Here is a 25,378-nt window from a genome sequence, read left to right on the forward strand (position 1 = left end):
CTCAGGAACTGTCAAGAGCAGGAGAGGTTTGCTATGGGGATTTGCTCCTACCCTGGACAGTTCCTGAGACGGACAGTGGTGTCAGCAGAGAACACTGTTGTCAGAAAGAAAAGAACAACTCAACTTCGGCAGCTGATAAGTACTGGAAGGATTAAGATTTTTTTTTATAGAAGTAATTTACAAATCTAAATAGAAGGTAAATTGAGGCTCAAGGTCTTGAACAAATGGCCATAGAATATAGTTTGATAAAAAAATGTTTATTATATATGTAAAAAACTAGTGGAGATAGGTGTACCACAGGGCCCTTGTGATGGCACCACTCCAACAAGTATAACAATAAAATGGTATAGTAAATAAAAATATAAAAATGTGACCACTATAGGAAGGTAGATAAATTCCTCTAAATGATGCGCTCGTTTTTTTCTTTTTCGATTGGCGCAATACTATAAAAATAGCAACTTAATGGCTGTAACCCGTAGCAACCATATGTGAGACTGTCAGCCGGCAGTAGTAATTCTTAATAAGTTCCTTCAGTCCTTAATCAACGATAAATATAAAAAAAGGATATAGAAAATGCCGGCCAGCATAAATATTTCGTTTCAACACGTACTTTGAGTTCAAATCTCTCGCGCAGTCAATTTGTGACAAGTTGTACAGATTTATACTGCTGCAGCAACTAAAGTCTATGATGTTTGTCAACTATGCAAGCGATACTGGCAGTTATGACAGGTAATTTTGTATCTCACCACTCCCGGGTATGTTCGGTTGCGATCACCTCTGCGATCCCTTCTAAGATGCAGTCCTCGCAGTATATTGTATACGCATCAGTGGCGGCGGATGCCGGGTCGCGGACCTGCAGCGCCTGCAAGTGGCGTCAAGACAGCGGTCTCACAGCTCCCACGTCCGGACAGCAGAAGGTGGCGGTGATCGCCAGATGGTGAATCTGCAGCACCGCCGACAGCAGGTAAGTGGCAATGCTGGTAGCGTCCTCGTGGTAGCGAGGCGCGCGTAGAGATAGTAGGTTGATTGACAGGTATCTCCGCTACTCTCTTGTTGCTTTAGAGATGGAATGTAGCTATATGAATTCCATATGAAAATGGTCTCAGTGGTCACACTGGACGCGTTTCAGGACTGTCTCAGTCCTTTCTTCAGCAGCTATGTATATCCGATAGTCTCACATATGGTTGCTACGGGTTACAGCCATTAAGTTGCTATTTTTATAGTATTGCGCCAATCGAAAAAGAAAAAAACGAGCGCATCATTTAGAGGAATTTATCTACCTTCCTATAGTGGTCACATTTTTATATTATTTACTATACCATTTTATTGTTATACTTGTTGGAGTGGTGCCATCACAAGGGCCCTGTGGTACACCTATCTCCACTAGTTTTTTACATATATAATAAACAGTTTTTTTATCAAACTATATTCTATGGCCATTTGTTCAAGACCTTGAGCCCCAATTTACCTTCTATTTACATTTAACTAATTCATCACCTTGGGTATAGGTGATACAATTGGGTAGCCCAGGTCGTATGGTTATTTGATTGACAAGAGCCTCTCCAAACCCACATTGTAATAATTTACAAATCTGTTTAACTTTCTAGAGCCAGTTGATATGAGAAAAAAAAAATGTTTTTCACCGGAATACCCCTTTAAGCAGGCAGCCAGGGCATATTTAAAAAAAATAAATACATTTGTCAGATAGCCCCCTCCAGGGCCGAGGTATCAGAATTCAAATAGATATGCAAATCTATTCTATCCTTGGACCCCACTGGGCATTCCACTTGGCTGCTACAGCCCAGGACATCTCAGCCCCTTCATCACTTCCTCTACGTCCCGGATAGACCGCCACTAGGCTGTACTGTAATCCCTGCAGAACTCTGCTGGGCTCTAGCAGCCAATTGGAACACCCAGTGTGGCTCATACAAAGCCTAATTTGCATATCTTTTTAAACTCACAGAAGTGAAGGGGTTAATTACATAATGAGAAGTTTCTTTAGATTCAGGGTTAAAAGCTCTGTACAGTCATGTCCTTACTTTATACCCCCCAAAAAAACTTGCTTATGGGCCCACTTTAATACCTGGGTGTGTTTGCCTAGACGCCCCCTCCCATGCTCCTGCCTTTACCGCCAGTCATATTTATTGCTGCTACCTAGTTTTTTTTATACACTGTATACGCCTGTATCCATCTAGTGTAATTAGACCCTAATTCTGGCCCAAACTATCACACCTTTGTTAGTTCATACATTTTTCAATGTTCTATAATGGTTTCTCCCCTGTGTGAATTATTGTATTTTTATTTTTTTTTTCTAAGTAAAACATTTCCCACATTCAAGGCATGGAAATAGCTTCTCTCCTTTAGTGACTTTTTTGATGCTCAACAAGATGTGATTTTTTAAGTACAGTGATCCCTCAACTTACAATGGCCTCAACATACAATAGTTTCAACATACATTGGTCTTTTCTGGACCATCGTAAGTTGAAACCAGACTCAACATACAATGTACAGACAGTCCAGATTTATGAAACGTGTCAATGGCTGAAAGAACCGACCAATCAGAATGGGCAATTTACTGGTAAAACCCCTGTTTTACTGAAGCGTATGCACTGACTGGTGTCTGGTAGCGCCCCCTACAGTACAGGGAGGTATTACATGTTCTGTACACTTTACCTGTACCAGGGTTACCTGCTCCTTTAGACACCAGGTGAAGGCGACTCCATTACTTTTTAGGACATTGTGTACTGTACAGGACCCTGAAGAAGCTCCTGTCCTCTACATAGACCAGTGTTTCCCAAGCAGGGTGCCCCCAGCTTTTGCAAAACTACAACTCCCAGCATGCCCGGACAGCCTTTGGCTGTCCGGGCATGCTGGGAGTTGTAGTTTTGCAACAGCTGGAGGCTCCCTGCATGGGAAACACTGAAATAGACAGTGATTACAGTTCCAGCAGATCTTTCTTACTTTTATATGTAAGAATTTGCTTTATCTATTTAGTTATCTACTTTTTCAATTCTCACTTTTTTTCCTATTTTTGGATGACATTTTGGTGCCTTTAGAACCAATTACCAGGTTTCCATAGAGTTCTGGTCTCAACATACAATGGTTTCAACATACAATGGTCGTCCCAGAACCAATTAATATTGTAACTTGAGGGACCACTGTAATACATTTTCCTCTTTCTAGACATGAAAATAGCTTCTCTTTTGCATGAGATTGTTTTGTGTTTATCAAGATTTGGTTTATGAGTAAAACATTTCCTGTATTCTGAACATAAAAATGGCTTTTCCCACATTCAAAGTCATGGAAATATTTTCACTTTTTAATAACTTTTTTGATGGTCGACAAGAGGTGATTTTCGTGCAGAACATTTTCCACATTCTGCACATGAAAAGGTTTTCTCCCTTGTGTGAGTTTTTTTGTGTTTACCAAGACTTGATCTCTGAGTAAAACATTTCCCACATTCTGAGCATGAAAATGGCTTCTCCCCCGTGTGAGTCTTTTGATGTTCAACAAGATGTGATTTATAAGTAAAACATTTCATACATTCTTGACATGAAAATGGCTTCTCCCCTGTGTGAATTCTCTGATGATCAACAAGAGTTGATTTCTTAGAATAAGATTTCCCACATTTTTGACATGAAAAGGGTTTCTCTCCTCTGTGATTTCTCTGATGTTGAACAAGAGTTGATTTATGAGTAAAACATTTCCCACATTCTGGGCATGTAAATGGCTTCTCTCCTGTGTGAGTTCTTTGATGTTGAACTAAATATGATTTACAAGCAAAACATTTCCCACATTGTGAACATGAAAATGGCTTTTTCCCTGTGTGAGTTTTTTTGTGTTTATGAAGAAATGATTTTTGAGTAAAACATTTCCCACATTCTGCACATGAATATGGCCTCTCCTTATTTTGTTTGATTTGATCATCTGCTTTTAAATATAAAGATATCAGATGTCCCTCTGATCTTCCGGTGCAGAGATCTGACAAAAAACAAACAAACAGATTTTATTATGTTGCAGTAAAAACCTGTACTACTTTGCAGTATATCCATGTAGAGCTAATTTTACAAATTGTTTTTTTGCAAAGTTGTAGTTGTTTTTTGCAAAGTCGGAGTTGTCGTTTTGCAACATCTGAAGACACCCTGGTTGGGAAAAACTAAGTTATAGATCGGGGGGGGGGTGTTGGGTCGAGCGCTGGGGTCCCCAACCATCTCCTATACGGGGCTGCGGCAGTATGCTGGATAGGGGTGTTCCGTCCCCGCATGACGCAGCGGCCGACACGCCCCTCCATGTATTCCATAGAGATACATGGAGGGGGCGAGTTCGCTGTACAGGAGATTGTGGGGACCCCAGTACTTGGACACCCCACGATCTATAACTTATCCCCTAAGTTATATTGCACTATACCAGCACATGCGCAGTTACGCTGCACAGAGAGCTCTACCGACGCGCTGCGCTCAGGGGGAAAATGAATATGCGAACAAGCGGGGCGGGTTAAGGCCCTTTCCTCCAGGACCCAAAGCAAGGCTGCCAGTGGGGGACCCGCCTTCAGAGAGCAAGTGGAGGGCAAACAGCGGAACTTTAGCGGACGACAACTCGACGACAAGTAAACATGAAAAAGTAAGTGACCCATGTATGGACTCCTGTTCACCCACACTATAACCCAGTGTATTGGGTTTAGTGTGGGTGAACTTGGTGACAGTTTTCATTTACTGCAGCCGGGTATGGAGCGGTCTCCGATCCCGAGCCTTCTTCATACATTCTTTACAACAACATGGTGGATATATCAAGGTTAATATTTAAATATGTTCTCTGCATTTAGTTGTTTCTACTCGTGTGGGCGGTTACCTGTAGGTATGTCCTCCTTATACTGCTCATCACCGCTCACATCTGTCTCCTCTTCTTCTTCTTTTAACCTTACATCTGTAGCATTATTATGGTTTAGATCTTTTCCTGTAAGAATGTCCTCCTTATACTGCTCATCACCGCTCACATCTGTCTCTTCTTCCTTTATGTCTGTAGCATTAATATAGTTCAGAGCTTTCCCTGTTGGAATGTCCTCCTTATACTGCTCATCACTGCTCACATCCGTCTCTGGAGCATTAATATTGTTCAGATCTTCTCCCTGATTCATAAGATGTGAAAAAAGTATTGCAAACATCATAAGACAACAGAAGAAGTCACATGGAAGGTTTTATATGAACAGAAAAAGATCGTATGATGACTTCCGTTTCTGGCGTTGCCATGAGAGTAAGTGAGTGAAAGAGCTATCCTGACCCCCTAGCTGCACGTACTACTGCTACATTTAGCCTTTTTCTACTAAGGAAGCCCTGTTACCTGGAATCTGCTGAGGAGCAGCTATAAAACAGCTAACAAACCTGTGCCCGTGTGAGGTGCCTTACTCCCTGCTGTGCCATCTTGCTTTCTTGATTTCTGCTCCTTCAGGAGGACCTTACCAGTATGACCAACAGGAATTCTACGACCTTTGACTATTTCCTCCTAGTGGTAGAAGTTTTGCAGCATCAGGCACCTGATATCCAGAAGACAGGCTATTAAGATTGCATTCAACAAGCTTTCGGATACTGTAACAGGAGTGAATGCCCTGGAATTGAGAGTCGGGGACCTTAAAGGGGTACTCCACTGGCCAGCGTTCAGAAGTAAATTTTCCGAACACTGTTTTCGCGATGCGGGGGTCGGCCACGCCCCCCGTGACATCACAGCAATGCCCCCTCAATGCAAGTGTATGAACACTGGCCAGTGGAGTACCCCTTTAAGATTGCCGAGAGTGTGCCTGATTAATAAAATTGGGGACCTTTGCCTTGCATCCACCCAACGCTGGCAGAAAATAGAGGACCCAGAGAACCGAACGAGAAGAAGCAACCTGCGTCTGGTTGGGCTTCCCAAGGCCATTACACCACAAGAGCTCCATGGCCTTTGTGAGAGAGACCTCCCATCTGCCCTAAGGGTATGTTCACTGCGGAATCTCCGCTCGCAGAATTTTGCGTGCAGAGATTCCGTTCTGCTGGCCGCCGCGGCACCATTGACGGCTATGCAGTGCTCGTGGACTTCCGTGCAAAGAATGAACATGTTCTTTCTTCAAGCAAGCTGAAATTCCTCAGTGTGAACGGGTCTCGCGGAAGACCCATTCACACTGATGTTAAACTTCACACCACGTAATTCTGATCGCTGAATTCCGCAGGAATTATGTAGTGTGAACATACCCTTAGACGCCCTCATTTCTGCAAGGCTGTCAGTGCATGCTGAGAGTTGTAGTTTTGCAACAGCTGAAGGCACACTGGTTGCGAAACACAGAGTTGTTACCTAACTCAGTGTTTCGCAACCAGTGTGCCTCCAGCTGTTGCAAACTACAACTCCCAGCATGCACTGACAGACCGTACTTGCTGGGAGTTGTAGTTTTGCAACAGCTGGAGGCACACTGGTTGGAAAATATTGAGTTAAGTAACAAACTCTCAGTGTTTGGCAACCAGTGTGCCTCCAGCTGTTGCATAACTACAACTCTCAGGATGCACGGACAGCCAAAGGGAATGCTGGGAGTTGTAGTTTTGCAACAGTTGGAGGTTTGCCCCTCCATGTGTATGTACAGGGTACATTCACACGGGCGGGGGTTTACAGTGAGTTTCTCGCTGTAAGTTTGAGATGCAGCAAATTTTCCACTACAGTTCAAACTCCCAGTGGGAAACTCGCTGTGAACCCCTGCTCGCGTGAATGTACCCTAAAAACACTACACTACACAAAATAAAAAAAGTTAAAACTACAAATACACCCCCTTACACAATTACCCCCCCCCCCCCAAAACAAAATGAAAAACGTCCCGACACTGTTTCCAAAATGGAGCCTCCAGCTGTTGCAAAACAACTCCCAGTATTGCCGGACCGCCATCGACTCTCCAGGTATGCTGGGAGTTTTGCAACAGCTGGAGGCACCCTGTTTGGGAAACACTGGCGTAGGGTATTTTTGGTATCGGAGGCAAGTGTAATGCTTGCATACGGGTCCGTCCCTATGCAAATCCCTAATTTAGGCCTCAAATGCGCATGGCGCTCTCTCACTCCGGAGCCCTGTCGTATTTCAAGGCAACAATTTAGTGCCCCATATGGGGTATTTCCGTACTCAGGAGGAATTGCGTTACAAATTTTGGGGGTCTTTTTCTACTTTTGCCCCTTATGAAAAGGTAAAGTTGGTGTCTACACCAGCATGTTATTGTAAAATTTTTTAATTTTTACACTAACATGCTGGTGTTGCCCCAAACTTTTCATTTTCACAAGAGGTAAAAAGAAAAAAAGACCCCCAAAATTTGTTACGCAATTTCTCCTGAGTACGGAAATACCAAACATGTGGCACTAAATTGTTGCCTGGGTATATGGGTATGGAAATATGTGGATGTAAAATGCTCTGCGGGCGCACAGCAAGGCTTAGGAGTGAGAGAGCGTCATGTACATTTGAGGTGATTTGCACAGGGATGCGTTACAGCGTTACAGAGGTCCTGACATAAACGCAAAAAAAAACAACACACATGTGACCCCATTTTGGAAACAACACCCTCCATGGAACATAACAAGGGGTATAGTGAGACTTAACACCCATCAGGTGTTTAACAAATTTTTGTTAAAGTTGGACGTGAAAATTAAAAATTTTAATGTTGGTGTTACCCCAAATTTTTCATTTTCACAAGGGGTAATAGGAAAAAAGCCCCCAAAAATTAGTAACACCATTTCGTCTGAGTATATAAATACCCCATTTGTGGATGTAAAGTGTTCTGCGGGTGAACTACATGGTTCAGAAGAGAAGGAGCGCCATTGGGCTTTTGAAGAGAGAATTTGGCTGGAATTGAAGGCCATGTGTGTTTACAAAGCCTCCATGGTGCCAGAACAATGGACCCCCCATATGTGACCCCATTTTGGAAACTACACCCCTCACAGAATGTAACAAGGGGTTCAGTGACCATTTACACCCCATATGTGTCTGAGAGATTTTTTGAAAAGTTGTCCATGAAAATGAAAAATGTAATTTTTTATTTGCACAGCCCACTGTTCCAAAGATCTGTTAAACGCCAGTGGGGTGTGAATGCTCACTGCACCCCTTATTACATTCCGTGAGGGGTATAGTTTCCAAAATGGGATCACATGTGGGGGGGTCCACTGTTCTGGCACCATGGGGGGCTTTGTAAACGCACATGGCCCCCGACTTCCATTCCAACCAAATTCTCTCTCCAAAAGCTCAATGGCGCTCCTCCTCTTCTGAGCCCTCTTCTGAGCCCTGTTGTTCGCCCGCAGAGCACTTTACATCCACATATGGGATATTTCAATACTCCAGAAGAAATGGTGTTACAATTTGGGGGGGGGGGGGGGGGGGCTCTTTTCCTCCTATTACCCCTTGTGAAAATAAAGAAATTGGGGTAACACCAGAATTTTAGTGAAAATGTCTTTTTTTCCATTTTCACGTCCAACTTTAGAAAAAATTTGTCAAACAGCTGTAAGGTGTAAAGGCTCACTGTAACCTTGTTACCTTCCTTGAGGGGTGTTGTTTCCCAAATAGTGTGCCATGTGTTTTTTTTTTTTTGCTGTAGGGGCTTCCTAAATGCGACATGCCCCCCAAAAGCCATTTCAGCAAAATTTGCTTTCCAAAAGCCAAATATGGCTTCTTCTCTTCTGAGCATTGTAGTTCGCCCCCAGTGCACTTTACGTCCACACATGGGGTATTTCCATGCTTAAAAGAAATGTGGTTACAAATTTGGGGGGGGGGGGCGATTTTCTCCTATTACCTCTTGTAAAAGTGGTACATTTGGAAAAAAAAACTGCATTTTTGTGATTTTTTTTTATTTTTATCATTTACACATCCGACTTTAACAAAAAGTCATCAAACACCTGTGGGGTTTTAAAGCTCACTGTACCCCTTGTTACGTTCCTTGAGGGGTGTTGTTTCCCAAATAGTATGCCATGTGTTTATTTTTTTTTTGCTGTTCTGGCACCATAGGGGCTTCCTAAATGTGACATGACCCCCAAAAACCATTTCAGCAAAATTCACTCTCCAAAATCCCATTGTTGCTCCTTCCCTTCTGAGCCCTCTAGTGCACCCACAGAGCACTTGACATCCACATATGAGGTATTTCCTTACTTGAGAGAAATGGTTGCAAATTTTGGGGGGCTTTTACTCCTTTTACCCCTTGTAAAATGTAAAAAAGTGACTCTACAAGAACATGCGAGTGTAAAAAATGAAGATTTAGAATTTTCTCCTTCACTTTGCTGCTATTCCTGTGAAACACCTAAAGGGTTAACACACTTTCTGAATGTCATTTTGAATACTTTGAGGGGTGCAGTTTTATAATGGGGTCATTTAAGGGGTATTTCTAATATGAAGGCCCCTCAAATCCACTTTAAACTGAACTGGTCCCTTAAAAATTCTGATTATGAAAATGTTGTGAAAAATTGGAAAATTGCTGCTGAACTTTGAAGCCCTCTGATGTCCTCCAAAAGTAAAAACATGTCAACTGTATGATGCAAATATAAAGTAGACATATTGTATATGTGAATCAATATATCATTTATTTGGGATATCTATTTTCCTTACAAACAGAGAGCTTCAAAGTTAGAAAGATACAACATTTTCAATTTTTTGAATAAAAAAAAATAATTTTTCACCAAGAAATGAGGCAAGTATCAACAAAAAATTCCAACTATGTTACAGTAGAATATCAAGAAAAAACATTCTTAGAATCAAATTCATAAGTAAAAGCATCTCAGCTCCTGCCAGACACCTCTGGGGTTTGTCTCAGGGGAAATAAAGGATCAGATGGGTATAAATCCAACCTGTTGGTTCCTTATTCCAACCCGCAGTCTCCATAGCCAGAAAACTGTGAGAAGATCCAGACAACATGTAATGTCTATGGTCGGCTTTATCCTGTCATCTCCACCTTTCTCATTCCACAAGTATAAAGCATATAATACTGTAGGATAAAACAAGACTGAACACAAGAGCTTCACAGCCCTTCTACAGATCATAGGGAATATCTCCATCTACCTGATCCTGTGGAAGAAGAGGACGGGGACACCTCTCTGCTGCTGTTCTCTTACTGGATCTGACTGTAGGGAACACATACAGAGACTGAATTCATTCTTTACATACAAATAATGAGAGGACGTGTGTATATAGTCATGTCTATTACCTGCTGATGTGAGGGGCTGCTGATCCTCCATCATCACCTGATCCTTGTACTGATCCTTGTGTCCTTCTACATACTCCCACTCCTCCATGGAGAAATAGACCGCCACGTCCTGACACCTTATAGGAACCTGACACACAATGATACAGTCATCACCCCGACCCCTCCAGTGGTGTTACTGTATAATGTCCCAGCATTCCCAGCAGTGTCACCTCTCCAGTCATCACCAGACCCCTCCATTACTGTATAATGTCCCAGCAGTGTCACCTCTCCAGTCATCACCAGACCCCTCCATTACTGTATAATGTCCCAGCAGTGTCACCTCTCCAGTCATCACCAGACCCCTCCATTACTGTATAATGTCCCAGCATTCCCAGCAGTGTCACCTCTCCAGTCATCACCAGACCCTCCATTACTGTATAATGTCCCAGCATTCCCAGCAGTGTCACCTCTCCAGTCATCACCAGACCCCTCCATTACTGTATAATGTCCCAGCAGTGTCACCTCTCCAGTCATCACCAGACCCCTCCATTACTGTATAATGTCCCAGCATTCCCAGCAGTGTCACCTCTCCAGTCATCACCAGACCCCCCCATTACTGTATAATGTCCCAGCATTCCCAGCAGTGTCACCTCTCCAGTCATCACCAGACCCCTCCATTACTGTATAATGTCCCAGCAGTGTCACCTCTCCAGTCATCACCAGACCCCTCCATTACTGTATAATGTCCCAGCATTCCCAGCAGTGTCACCTCTCCAGTCATCACCAGACCCCTCCATTACTGTATAATGTCCCAGCATTCCCAGCAGTGTCACCTCTCCAGTCATCACCAGACCCCTCCATTACTGTATAATGTCCCAGCATTCCCAGCAGTGTCACCTCTCCAGTCATCACCAGACCCCTCCATTACTGTATAATGTCCCAGCATTCCCAGCAGTGTCACCTCTCCAGTCATCACCAGACCCCTCCATTACTGTATAATGTCCCAGCAGGGTCACCTCTCCAGTCATCACCAGACCCCTCCATTACTGTATAATGTCCCAGCAGTGTCACCTCTCCAGTCATCACCAGACCCCTCCATTACTGTATAATGTCCCAGCAGTGTCACCTCTCCAGTCATCACCAGACCCCTCCATTACTGTATAATGTCCCAGCAGTGTCACCTCTCCAGTCATCACCAGACCCCTCCATTACTGTATAATGTCCCAGCAGTGTCACCTCTCCAGTCATCACCAGACCCCTCCATTACTGTATAATGTCCCAGCAGGGTCACCTCTCCAGTCAGCAGCTCCATCATCTTGTTGATCAGTTCTAGGATCTTCTGTTCATCCATTTCCTCATGTATCAGGGAGTGAGGTGGGGGCCCTGGGATTGGACTCAGGGTTTTTCCACATCCTTCACATACAGGGGTCCGACAGCGCCCACTAGAGGACTTCTTCACTACTCTGTAATCCTGTGAGAGACACATTAATATCACTACATACATTCCCAGAATCCCTCACCTCTCCAGTCATATCCATCTGTTATTACATAGATAAGAATGAGGTCATGTGACATCACTCCCAGAATCCCTCACCTCTCCAGTCATATCCATCTGTAATTACATAGATAAGAATGAGGTCATGTGACATCACTCCCAGAATCCCTCACCTCTCCAGTCATATCCATCTGTAATTACATAGATAAGAATGAGGTCATGTGACATCACTCCCAGAATCCCTCACTTCTCCAGTCATATCCATCTATTATTACATAGATAAGAATGAGGTCATGTGACATCATTCCCAGAATCCCTCACCTCTCCAGTCATATCCATCTGTTATTACATAGATAAGAATGAGGTCATGTGACATCACTCCCAGAATCCCTCACCTCTCCAGTCATATCCATCTGTTATTACATAGATAAGAATGAGGTCATGTGACATCACTCCCAGAATCCCTCACCTCTCCAGTCATATCCATCTGTTATTACATAGATAAGAATGAGGTCATGTGACATCACTCCCAGAATCCCTCACCTCTCCAGTCATATCCATCTGTTATTACATAGATAAGAATGAGGTCATGTGACATCACTCCCAGAATCCCTCACCTCTCCAGTAAGCCGGAAGAGTATCTGTAGCGTGAGGTTTATTATCCTGTCGGCCATCTTGTTCCTGTCTCTCTTCATGGTTGATGGGTCATCCAGGAGAATTCTCTTATATAGAAGATATCATATAAGGATCCTGGGTTGGAGGAACCTGAAGGGAAGAAGAGGAGACGATGAGAAATGGCGGCTGCTAACAACAACAGACGTCTTGGTAGTATTGCACTGTTTTTTTTCTTTGTTTTTTTCTTCGATAATGAGTGATGGATCGTAATGTTAGTGTAGCATGTGGTATAGCGTAGGGAACCTGTGCTGTATATTGTACTGTCATGCTATGTATGATTGTAATTTATTGTATGATTTGTAATGACGACTGAATGGTTATCCAAGCTCTTTCAATAAACAGACGTCTTGGTAGGATCCTGTGGCCAATGTCAATACAAAGATTGGACTGTGGAGCATTAGACAACTCACCATGGAGGGAAAGACCCCTCTGATGCTGCGTAATAAGAATGCTCTAATTTCAGCAGCTATAACCGGGGAGTAGGAATTTTTATTACTACGGTGAAGGTCTGCAAATTTTTGTTGTAATTCTAAAGTGCGTGCAAGCCTCTTCTTTTTGTCATGAGCAGTCTGGCTAATGAAGTGTCCTCTGATGGTGGCTTTAAAGGGGTACTCCGGTGAAAACCTTTTTTCTTTTAAATCAACTGGTGGCAGAAAGTTAAACATATTTGTAAATTACTTCTATTAAAAAAACTTAATCCTTCCTGTACTTATTAGCTGCTGAATACTACAGAGGAAATTCTTTTCTTTTCGGAATGCTCTCTGATGACATCACGAGCAGAGATCTCTCGGCTGACATTATTATAATAATAATAATGCATAATTTATTGTTGTCCTTAGTGGGATTTGAACCCAAGTCCCCAGCACTGCAAGGCAGCAGTGCTAACCACTGAGCCACCATGCTGCCCTTAGCAGATGTCTGCTATACATCTGCTATGCATGGTTGCTAAAATGGACAGAGATGTCAGCAGAGAGCACTGTGCTCGTGATGTCATCAGTGTTCCAAAAAGAAAGGAATTTCCTCTGTAGCATTCAGCAGCTAATAAGTACTGGAAGGATTAAGATTTTTTTATAGAAGTAATTTACAAATATGTTTAACTTTCTGCCACCAGTTGATTTAAGAGAAAAAAGGTTTTCACTGGAGTACCCCTTTAAAAGCACACCACAGCATTGGGTTCATAACGTCACCACTGTCATTGACCTGAATAACTGTGGCCGTAGCCTCTGCATATTCCGTATTATGCAGAATCATGGGGTTAAGTCTCCAGACTGAGACCAGGTGCTGCAAAAACTTCTCTCTAATCGAGACACTAGTTGGAGAGTGGTCTGACCACTCAATAGGCAAGATTTTAGTCTGCAAGATCAGCGGTAATAGTGACTTACAGGTGAGGATATTATCAATATGGGATCCCGTATGACCCATGGGCAGTGGAGTAAAACTTGAAATCTTTTTCAGTGGGATGAGATATTCTCCATACATCACAGAGCCCGTATTGAGAAATCAGAGAGAAAAAGCCTGTCGGTCCTATTCTGGGATATGTAGCAGTAGAATCAACATGAGGCCATACTGTCATGTTAAAGTCTCCCAATAGCAGAACGTGGCCAACAGCCACTCTATCAACTTTGCGCAGCAGGGACGTCAGGAATGCGCATTGGCGCCTATTCGGGGCATACAAGGCCACCAACGTATATTGAGCATTATTAAGTAAGCATGTCATAATGATGTATCTACCCCCACTGTCAATTTCCACAGTCTGCATGACAAAGGCCCCCGAGTCACGAATGGCAATGGAGACACCACCCTTTTTGTTCAGGGCATGAGCATGAAACATGTGGGGGTATCTTTTGTGCTTAAGCCTACCCACATCATCCAGGTTCAGGTGCGTCTCCTGCACACACATTACATCTGCATTCTAACGCTTTGCTTCAGTCTATAACAAGGAACGCTTATACGGAGAATTGAGTCCATTAGCATTAATAGATATCAGTTCAATAACCATGGTGATACACAGACAAGTGCTGGAGCTTCTCTATCACTTTACATAAGATGCCATGTCCCATAACCCCACATACTCCCTTCTCCAGGAACATAGAGGCAATCACATACTGAGGAATGTATAGGATTTGAATGGCAGGTCAGACAAACCAACATAAACAACAAGGGAACCGGACAGACAAGACAAACAAAAACAGGGGGAACACAAGAACACACATAAGTAGTGCCATAAAGGCCATGTGGTAAGCCTTAGTAGGGGCTATATCGGTAAAGAAAGTCTGCAGCTGGGCCTGAATGAAGGGAGTCAATGCAACACCCAACATAACAAAAACCTTAAGTAGAGCCCTGAAATGCAAACTGCACCATCATCACAGTGCAAGACATCCCTCCTCACTACAGAAGACCAGGATGAAATTGTAGAAAGGTCCCACAAAGTAATTTATTATTCTTGCGCCTGCGGCCGGTGACAACACACCATTCCTCCTCCACCGCACGGACAGGTGAAGCTCCCACAGATGCAGGGACAAGTAAGTTCCAGTCGCAACACAGGCGTTCCAAGTCCTCAGGAGAGGAGACCACTGTCTTGCCGCCATTGCGGGTTATGATCATCTTAACGGGGAAACCCCATTTGTAGGGTATGCCATGGTCTCGCAGTAGTTTAGCACCAACACTAAATTCTCTCCTCCTAGCCAACGTAGCCGCGGACAGATCAGTGTATAGTTGAAGGCCCGCGAATCTCTCCAGCAATGGAGGAGTCGCTCGGGCCGCTTGCATAAGTTGTTCCTTAATATGGAAAAAGTGCATACGGAGGATGACATCCTGCGGGACCATGCTAGGGAGGGCATTGGGTTTTGGGAGCCTATGCACCCTGTCTATGGGTAGATTCAGTGAGGAAGCTTGTGGTAAGAGCAGACTGAAGAAGTCAGTTACAAAGCCATGGAGCTCTTCCATTTTAACCGACTCCGGCACACCGCGAATCCTTAAATTATTGTGCCGTGAGCGGTCCTCCATATCTGCAATTTTCAGTTTAAGGGCTGCAACCTCATCATCTAGGGAGTTAGAGAGGTCCACCACTGACTTGTGTGAAGCAGTCAGCGCTGCCATTTTAGTCTCTAAATGACAAGTACGGTGCCCTATGGAGGCAACTTCATGCTGAATACTAGAGACCGCATTTTGTATGTCTGCCTGCAGCGAACATTTCAATTCTGATAGGAGACCTCTCATAACCTGTTCCGTTATAGGAGTCAGGGCGGCCCCTCCACTCTCTTTCCTGTCTCTGCCCCCGCGCCCTGAGAGCTATGGGCCGCAGGCGAAAAGCGTACCTGGTGCATTCCAGAAGCCGCAGCAGATCAGCCGGGGATCGACAGAGGTGTAGTCACCGGAGACTGAGATTGGTCACCCTCCGCTTTGGAGGAGGCAGAGGCCGGTGAGGCACTGCCAGTAGACGGGGATGCCGAGCCGCTGGGAGAAGGAGCCCCCGCCTGGTGTGCCGGAGGACCAGCCGCGCCATCTTGTGCAGCGTCTGCAGCCGGGAAGAAGGCTGTAAGTTTCATGTGGCTTTTCTTCTTATTGCCTCGGGTCCGGGTCATGACTGCGCAGGTAAGAGGTCTTCCAAGGTGTAGGAGCAGGTTTTTTGGGTGAAGTGTCGGGTAAACACGCTTTGAAGCCGCTATCAGGCCCAGAAGTTAGCGGAGCACAGGAACTATGTGACCGCCGCCATGCGCTGCTGGACACGCCCCTCCTGTTATTATCAGTTTAATGCTGGTGGCAGGCGATGCCAGTATGGAGCTGGTGGGGATGGGTGCTGCATGGTAGGGAGCAGGTGTACCGGGGCATTCTGGGGCTGGTTCTGAGGAATCAGCCCAACGGCTGCCCTGATGTGACCTGCTTCCTCCGGGTCTCGCCATGAGGCTGAGAGGGTCTAGAGCCGAGGTAGCACGGGCACCATGTTGAAGTTGAAGCACGGGCACCATGATCTCTGCACCTTTGTGGCACTCACCTCTTGATTCCCGGCCTTCTGGCTAGGATCAGAGAAATTTTTATAAATCCGGACGGATGTCCGGGCAGTATATCTGGACACATTCACTTATTTATTTCTTTTTGTCACTGTGTCACTTTTTGCGTGTTGTGTGTCCACAGGATTTGTCAGGATGCAGTAGCCCTTCTGGGTGTCCCTCCTGGCGGTCTAGGGGAGGTGTGTGTGGCCATTAGGTTCCGCACCTCCTTGCAAACACCCCGGGTACTCCTGCTACCTACCGTTACCGGCTCTGCGGGCAGATACCTTGGCTAACGCCTAGGGGGATGCCGGGAGCATTTGTGGTCCCTTAGTAGCTTCGGCGAAAAGGGACATCGAACCTGGAACCTCGCAGGTGCCTTTTGGTCTGGAGTCGAAGGGTAAGGTTTGTTGGGGGCCTCTCTCCTATCGGAGAAGGGCTTGCGATAGACCGCATCCTCTGTGCACATTTTTTTTGTGTAACACGTTTGCACTTTTTCTTGCACTTTGGGTGATTCGAGAGCACGTTCCAAAAATAACTTCTTGGCCTTTTGGCTAAGATCAAGTGTAGTACCCTTCCTGTTAGTTGGCAGTGTGGAAGACCACCAAGGCAGGATGGGGAACCACACAATAGGACGGGCGTGCCAGGGATGGCTGTATAGCACAGCAGTCATCCCCGATGAGACCTGTTCCCTGTTGGATCTTGCCCTAAGGTCCAGGTAGAGTGAAGGCCGAGGTGCACAAGTGCCCTGGGAGTGGTGACCCCAGGGTGGCAGAATTCACTTGGGATTGGCAACACCACTTGAAGGAAAGCACGTAGCACGCACTTTTTCTCTCACTCTTCTGGGCACTCACCCTTAGTATCCCGGCCTTCCGGCTAGGATAAGGGAATTTTTCTAGATCCGGTCGGATGTCCGGGCAGTATTACACACTGGGCACATTCACTTATTTATTTATTATATTTGTCACTGTTTGATGTCACTGTTAGGGTGCGGTAGCCCTTCTAGGTGTCATTCCTGCAGTTCTAGGGGAGGTGTGTGTGGCCATCAGGTTCCTCACCTCCCTGCTATACCCAGTGACATCCTTGCTTTGGCAGGATGCCAAAACGGTTTTACTGGTTCCTTAGGTGACAACCTGGTTAACGCCTTGTTGTCTGCCGGGAACACCTTCGGTCCCCGAGTAGCTTAGGTGAAAGGGGACATTGTACCTGGAACCTTGCAGGTGCCTTTTGGCCCGGAGGCAAAGGGTTTGGTTTGTCGGGGGGCCTCTCTCCTTTCGGAGAAGGGCTTGCGATAGACCGCAACCTCATGCACGTTTTTTTGTGTGAACACTTGCACTTTTTACTTGCACTTGGGTGATTTGAGAGCACGTACCTCTGCTTTCAAAAAATAAAAATAAAAAAAAATTATATATATATATATATATATATATATATATATACTCTTCACCTTTGGCACTCACCCTTGGTATCCCGGCCTTCTGGCTAGGATCACGTTTGTGTCTTTATTTGTACACAGGATTGTCAGGATGCGGTAGCCCTTCTGGGTGTTTCTCCTGGTGGTCTAGGGGAGGTGTGTGTGGCCATTAGGTTCCTCACCTCCCTGCAACCCCTGGGCATCTTGGCTTTGGTCAAGATGCCACCAGTATACAGCTCCTCGGCTGATACTTTGGCTAACGCCTAGGTTGAAGCCAGGAGCATTATCGGCCCCTTAGTAGCCCCTTAGTAGCTTGAAAAGAGGCATCGAACCTGGATCCTTGCAGGTGCCTTTTGGCCCGGAGGTGAAGGGTAGGTTTGTTAGGGGGCCTCTCTCCTTTTGGAGAAGGGCTTAGCGATAGACCGCATCCTTTGTGCACGTTTTTTTTAGTCTGACACTTTGCACTCTTTCTTGCACTTTGGGTGATAGAGAGCACTTGCTCTTAAAAAAAAAAAAAAAAAATATATATATATATATATATATATATATATATATATATATATATATATATACTCTTCACCTTTGGCACTCACCCTTGGTATCCCGGCCTTCTGGCTAGGATCAGGGAAATTTTTTATAGATTCGGCCGGATGTCCGGGCAGTATATCTGCACTCATCCACTTATTTATTATTTTGGTTTGTCACTATGCCACCTTACGTGTTTTGTTTGTACACAGGATTGTTAGGATGCGGTAGCCCTTCTGGGTGTCCCTCCTGGCGGTCTAGGGGAGGTGTGTGTGGCCATTTGGTTCCTCACCTCCCTGCAACCCCTGGGCATCTTGGCTTCGGTCGAGCAGCCATCAGTATACGGCTCCTTGGCTGATACCTTGGCTACCGTCTAGGTTGGAGCCAGGAGCATTTGCGGCCCCTTAGTAGCTTTGGCGAAAAGGGGCATCAAACCTGGATCCTTGCAGGTGCCTTTTGGGCCGGAGGTGAAGGGTAGGTTTGTTGGGGGGCCTCTCTCCTGTTGGAAAAGGGTTTAGTGATAGACCGCATCCTTTGTGCACGTTTTTTTAGTGTGACACTTTTGCACTTTTTCTTGCACTTTGGGGGATAGAGAGCACTTGTCTCGGCTATAGTATAGGTCAGTGCTCTGGTTGGAAAACACTTGTATAGGTTATGGTGCAACATTCCGGGAGTTGGAGGATTGGATGGTAAAATACCGTCCATTGCATTGCCGGTATTTTTAATATAAAAATACCAGCAGGGTGACCAAAATACCGGCTGTGCCAGTATAATACCGGCCAGGTGGCAATCCTAATCCCAGCCCCCTTCCCCTATCACGGTTTCCTATGCTTTGTTGTTGGATATTGTACATACTCTTGTTAACTCCTTAATGACGCAAGACGTATATTTACGTCCTGCGCCGGCTCCCCTTGATATGAAGCGGGGTCGCGACGCGATCCCGCAATCATATCGCTTCGGTCCCGGCGCTCATCAACGGCCGGGACCCGCGGCTAATACCACACATCGCCGATCGCGGCGATGTGCGGTATTAACCCTTTAGAAGCGGCGGTCAAAGCTGACCACCGCTTCTAAAGTGAAAGTGGAACTATCCCGGCTAGTCAGTCGGGCTGTTCGGGACCGCCGCGGTGAAATCACGGCATCCCGAACAGCGAGCAGGACACCGGGAGGGCTCTCACCTGCTTCCTCGGCATCCGATCCCCGAATGGCTGCTCCGTGCCTGAGATCCAGGCAGGAGCAGTCAAGTGCCGATAACACTGATCGCTTCCATGGTAACCCATGGCAGGGATCTGAGCAATGAATCAAAGTTTTCAGTGCTATAGCCCTCTATGAGGGCTATAACACTGCAAAAAAAATAGTCTAAAAAAAGTTAAAAAATATGTATTAACCCTTTCCTGAACAAAAGTTCAAAACACCCCCCTTTTCCCATAATAAAAAATTAAACATGTAAATAAAAATAAATATAAACATATGTGGTATCGCTGTGTGCGTAAATGTCCGAACTATAAAATTATATCATTAAATAAACCGCACGGTCAATGGCGTACGCAAAAAAAAATTCCAAAATAGCGTATTTTTGGTCACATTTCAAACCATAAAAAAATGAATAAAAAGTGGTCAAAAAGTCCAATCAAAAAAAAATGGTACCAATAAAAACTTCAGATCACAGTGCAAAAAATGAGCCCTCAAACCGTCCCGTCACCATTAAAAAGTATATAAGTAGGGTATCATTTTAACCGTATGGACCTACAGAATAAAGAGAAGGTGTCAATTTTACCGAAAAACGTACTGCGTAAAAACGGAAGCCCCCAAAAGTGACAAAATAGTGTTTTTTCTTCAATTTTGTCGCACAAGGATTTTTTTCCCGTTTTTCTGTACATTTTTGGGTATAATGACTGATGTCATTACAAAGTAGAAGTGGTGGAGCAAAAAATAAGCTGTCACATACAATTTTAGGTGAACAACTGAAAGAGTTATGATTTTTTAAAGGTAAGGAAGAAAAATGTCAAATGAAAAAAATGAAAAAACCCAGAGTCCTTAAGGGGTTAAATCTCTGCAGGAATGTTAGTGTAGCATGTAGTATGTTGTATAGTGTAGGGAACCTGTTCTGTATACTGTGCTGTCATGCTATGAACGGTGAATGTGTTACTTATTGCAGTGTTTCCAAACCAGGGTGACTCCAGCTGTTGCAAAACTAGAACTCCCAGAATGCTCGGTTGTCCTAGCATGCTGGGAGTTGTAGTTTTGCAACAGCTGGAGGCACCCTGATTGGGAAACACTGAATTATTGTATAAGCGATTGACAATTGCTTGCAAATAAAGTTATTTTCAATAAAAAAAAAAAAAAAACAGACGATGACAGGGAAAGAGACAAATACAGAGGAAGTTCTGGATGCTCTGGCGTGGCACGCTGCTGCGCTTAGATGTGAGGTCACGTCACCGTGGGGGTGACGTGACCTCACGTCTAAGCGCAGCAGCGCCATGTCGGAGTTCACTGTGCCACCAATCAGAGCGCTCTCTCTCGTACAGGCCCTGCTTGTCCTCAGGTACAGAACCCTGTTTGTCCTCAGTGCACACGGCCCTGCTTGAGCCCTGATTGTCCTCAGTGTACAGAGCCCTGCTTGTCTTCAGTGTACACAGCCCTGCTTGTCCTCAGTGACTGCACCTAATGTGGGGAACTATACTGCACATGTGGGGGAACTGTACTGCACCTAATGTGGGGGACTATACTGCACCTAATGTGGGGGAACTATACTGCACCTAATGTGGGGGACTATACTGCACCTAATGTGGGGGAACTGTACTGCACCTAATGTGGGGGATCTATACTGCACCTAATGTGGGGAACTGTACTGCACCTAATGTGGGGGAACTATACTGCACCTAATGTGGGGGAACTGTACTGCACCTAATGTGGGGGATCTATACTGCACCTAATGTGGAGAACTATACTGCACCTAATGAGGAGAACTATACTGCACCTAATGTGGGGGAACTATACTGCACCTAATGTGGGGGAACTATACTGCACCTAATGTGGGGGAACTATACTGCACCTAATGTGGGGAAACTATACTGCACCTAATGTGGGGAGAACTATACTGCACCTAATGTGGGGAGAACTATATTGCACCTAATGTGGGGGAACTATACTGCACCTAATGTGGGGGACTATACTGCACCTAATGTGGGGGAACTATACTGCACCTAATGTGGGGGAACTATACTGCACCTAATGTGGGGGAACTATACTGCACCTAATGTGGGGGAACTATACTGCACCTAATGTGGGGAGAACTATACTGCACCTAATGTGGGGAGAACTATACTGCACCTAATGTGGGGAGAACTATACTGCACCTAATGTGGGGAAACTATACTGCACCTAATGTGGAGAACTATACTGCACCTAATGTGGGGGAACTATACTGCACCTAATGTGGAGAACTATACTGCGCCTAATGTGGGGGAACTATACTGCACCTAATGTGGAGAACTATACTGCACCTAATGTGGGGGAATTATACTGCACCTAATGTGGGGGAATTATACTGCACCTAATGTGGGGGAATTATACTGCACCTAATGTGGGGGAACTATACTGCACCTAATGTGGAGAACTATACTGCACCTAATGTGGGGGAACTATACTGCACCTAATGTGGGGGAACTATACTGCACCTAATGTGGGGGAACTATACTGCACCTAATGTGAGGGAACTATACTGCACCTAATGTGGGGGAACTATACTGCACCTAATGTGGGGGAACTATTCTGCACCTAATGTGGGGGAACTATTCTGCACCTAATGTGGGGGAACTATTCTGCACCTAATGTGGGGGAACTATACTGCACCTAATGTGGGGGAACTATTCTGCACCTAATGTGGGGGAACTATACTGCACCTAATGTGGGGGAACTATTCTGCACCTAATGTGGGGGAACTATACTGCACCTAATGTGGGGGAACTATTCTGCACCTAATGTGGGGGAACTATACTGCACCTAATGTGGGGGAACTATTCTGCACCTAATGTGGGGGAACTATTCTGCACCTAATGTGGGGGAACTATTCTGCACCTAATGTGGGGGAACTATACTGCACCTAATGTGGGGGAACTATTCTGCACCTAATGTGGGGGAACTATACTGCACCTAATGTGGGGGAACTATTCTGCACCTAATGTGGGGGAACTATACTGCACCTAATGTGGGGGAACTATTCTGCACCTAATGTGGGGGAACTATACTGCACCTAATGTGGGGGAACTATACTGCACCTAATGTGGGGAAACTATACTGCACCTAATGTGGGGAGAACTATACTGCACCTAATGTGGGGAGAACTATATTGCACCTAATGTGGGGGAACTATACTGCACCTAATGTGGGGGACTATACTGCACCTAATGTGGGGGAACTATACTGCACCTAATGTGGGGGAACTATACTGCACCTAATGTGGGGGAACTATACTGCACCTAATGTGGGGGAACTATACTGCACCTAATGTGGGGAGAACTATACTGCACCTAATGTGGGGAGAACTATACTGCACCTAATGTGGGGAGAACTATACTGCACCTAATGTGGGGAAACTATACTGCACCTAATGTGGAGAACTATACTGCACCTAATGTGGGGGAACTATACTGCACCTAATGTGGAGAACTATACTGCGCCTAATGTGGGGGAACTATACTGCACCTAATGTGGAGAACTATACTGCACCTAATGTGGGGGAATTATACTGCACCTAATGTGGGGGAATTATACTGCACCTAATGTGGGGGAATTATACTGCACCTAATGTGGGGGAACTATACTGCACCTAATGTGGAGAACTATACTGCACCTAATGTGGGGGAACTATACTGCACCTAATGTGGGGGAACTATACTGCACCTAATGTGGGGGAACTATACTGCACCTAATGTGAGGGAACTATACTGCACCTAATGTGGGGGAACTATACTGCACCTAATGTGGGGGAACTATTCTGCACCTAATGTGGGGGAACTATTCTGCACCTAATGTGGGGGAACTATTCTGCACCTAATGTGGGGGAACTATACTGCACCTAATGTGGGGGAACTATTCTGCACCTAATGTGGGGGAACTATACTGCACCTAATGTGGGGGAACTATTCTGCACCTAATGTGGGGGAACTATACTGCACCTAATGTGGGGGAACTATTCTGCACCTAATGTGGGGGAACTATACTGCACCTAATGTGGGGGAACTATACTGCACCTAATGTGGGGGAACTATACTGCACCTAATGTGGGGGAACTATACTGCACCTAATGTGGGGGAACTATTCTGCACCTAATGTGGGGGAACTATTCTGCACCTAATGTGGGGGAACTATTCTGCACCTAATGTGGGGGAACTATACTGCACCTAATGTGGGGGAACTATTCTGCACCTAATGTGGGGGAACTATACTGCACCTAATGTGGGGGAACTATTCTGCACCTAATGTGGGGGAACTATACTGCACCTAATGTGGGGGAACTATTCTGCACCTAATGTGGGGGAACTATACTGCACCTAATGTGGGGGAACTATTCTGCACCTAATGTGGGGGAATTATACTGCACCTAATGTGAGGAGCTATACTGCACCTAATGTGGGGGAACTATACTGCACCTAATGTGGGGGAACTATACTGCACCTAATGTGGGGGAACTATACTGCACCTAAATGCTCTACTCTTGATGATTGCTCCATGTTTTCAACTTTTTTTTTGCTCTTTATATATGTCTTATCTATAAATAAGATACTCTTCAAACATGATATAAAATGCATGATTTTACCTTTTATGAACAAGAAAATGACGACGCTCTGGTATAATGACCCAACACTATGGGGCTGCTTTGTCATTTTTTCCAGGGCTGGTTTTCACACCCAGTCCGGCCCTGTCTATTATATTGTGAATATTGAATCTGGTTTCAAGTCACAATGGTCCAGAAAAGACTGAAAATATTGTAACCCTAGGCCATTATATATTGAGGGATAATACAATATAATCTATGAAACCTCCTGATCTGACGGTGAATATACACTGTATATATATATATATATATATATATATATATATATATATATATATATATATATATACCTACACACACATATACATACCTGTATCTGTGGAGGAGCTGTGCACTTACAGGACCTGCCATGATGTCATGTGATCAGTCACATGGAGAGAGAGGAGGAGGAGTCACATGATCAGGGGCTGCTGCTCTAGGCTCATCTGCTCAGTGTATGCAGGACTCTGCTGTGCTGGTTGTGATCGCTGCTGGATGAGCTGAAGTTATGTGTATGCAGCAGAGCTGTGTGTGTGGATGTGCGTGGTGCAGAGCTGTGTATGTGTGTGTTATATATGTCTGCAGCAGAGCTGTGTGTAATGTACATGTAGTCGAGCTGTATGTGTACACAGTAGAGCTGTATATGTGTAATGTGCATGTAGCTGAGCTGTATGTGTACACAGTAGAGCTGTATATGTGTAATGTGCATGTAGCTGAGCTGTATGTGTACACAGTAGAGCTGTATATGTGTAATGTACATGTAGCTGAGCTGTATGTGTACACAGTAGAGCTGTATATGTGTAATGTACATGTAGCTGAGCTGTATGTGTACACAGTAGAGCTGTATGTGTGTAATGTGCATGTAGCTGAGCTGTATGTGTACACAGTAGAGCTGTATATGTGTAATGTGCATGTAGCTGAGCTGTATGTGTACACAGTAGAGCTGTATATGTGTAATGTACATGTAGCTGAGCTGTATGTGTACACAGTAGAGCTGTATATGTGTAATGTGCATGTAGCTGAGCTGTATGTGTACACAGTAGAGCTGTATATGTGTAATGTACATGTAGCTGAGCTGTATGTGTACACAGTAGAGCTGTATATGTGTAATGTGCATGTAGCTGAGCTGTATGTGTACACAGTAGAGCTGTATATGTGTAATGTACATGTAGCTGAGCTGTATGTGTACACAGTAGTGCTGTATATGTGTAATGTACATGTAGCTGAGCTGTGTGTGTACACAGTAGAGCTGTATATGTGTAATGTACATGTAGCTGAGCTGTATGTGTACACAGTAGAGCTG

The 25,378-nt window shown here is 44.9% G+C and overlaps 1 protein-coding gene across 2 annotated transcripts; it reads right to left on the reverse strand.

The window, feature by feature from the left end:
* Window positions 1-3,298: 3,298 nt before the first annotated feature.
* Window positions 3,299-24,544, reverse strand: LOC130297217 (oocyte zinc finger protein XlCOF7.1-like). Of its 2 annotated transcripts, none has more exons than XM_056549431.1 (7): window positions 24,407-24,544; window positions 12,272-12,419; window positions 11,451-11,630; window positions 10,181-10,307; window positions 10,036-10,097; window positions 4,849-5,125; window positions 3,299-3,981 (listed from the first exon to the last, which is right to left on the reverse strand). In XM_056549431.1, the coding sequence occupies exons 2-7, from the start codon at window positions 12,347-12,349 to the stop codon at window positions 3,320-3,322; spliced, it is 1,386 nt and encodes a 461-aa protein (XP_056405406.1). In that variant the 5' UTR covers window positions 12,350-12,419; window positions 24,407-24,544; the 3' UTR covers window positions 3,299-3,319. The 2 variants fall into 2 exon arrangements, with proteins under 2 accessions (XP_056405406.1, XP_056405396.1); XM_056549421.1 differs by having other exon boundaries at window positions 4,849-5,130; window positions 10,035-10,097.
* Between the last annotated feature and the right edge of the window lie 834 nt (window positions 24,545-25,378).

This window comes from Hyla sarda, chromosome 1 (genome assembly GCF_029499605.1).
Source record: "Hyla sarda isolate aHylSar1 chromosome 1, aHylSar1.hap1, whole genome shotgun sequence".
Taxonomy (NCBI): Eukaryota; Metazoa; Chordata; class Amphibia; order Anura; family Hylidae; genus Hyla; species Hyla sarda.

Excerpts from the sequence above, each read along its gene's own strand:
- LOC130297217 (XM_056549421.1), bottom strand. The coding sequence starts at position 12,349 with ATGAAGAGAGACAGGAACAAGATGGCCGACAGGATAATAAACCTCACG. Across the intron at positions 10,308-11,450 it reads TGGAGCTGCTGACTGGAGAG|GTTCCTATAAGGTGTCAGGA; the intron begins GTGACCCTGCTG and ends ATTGTGTGTCAG. Across the intron at positions 5,131-10,034 it reads TCTTCTTCCACAGGATCAGG|ATCAGGGAGAAGATCTGAAC; the intron begins TAGATGGAGATA and ends CACATCTTATGA.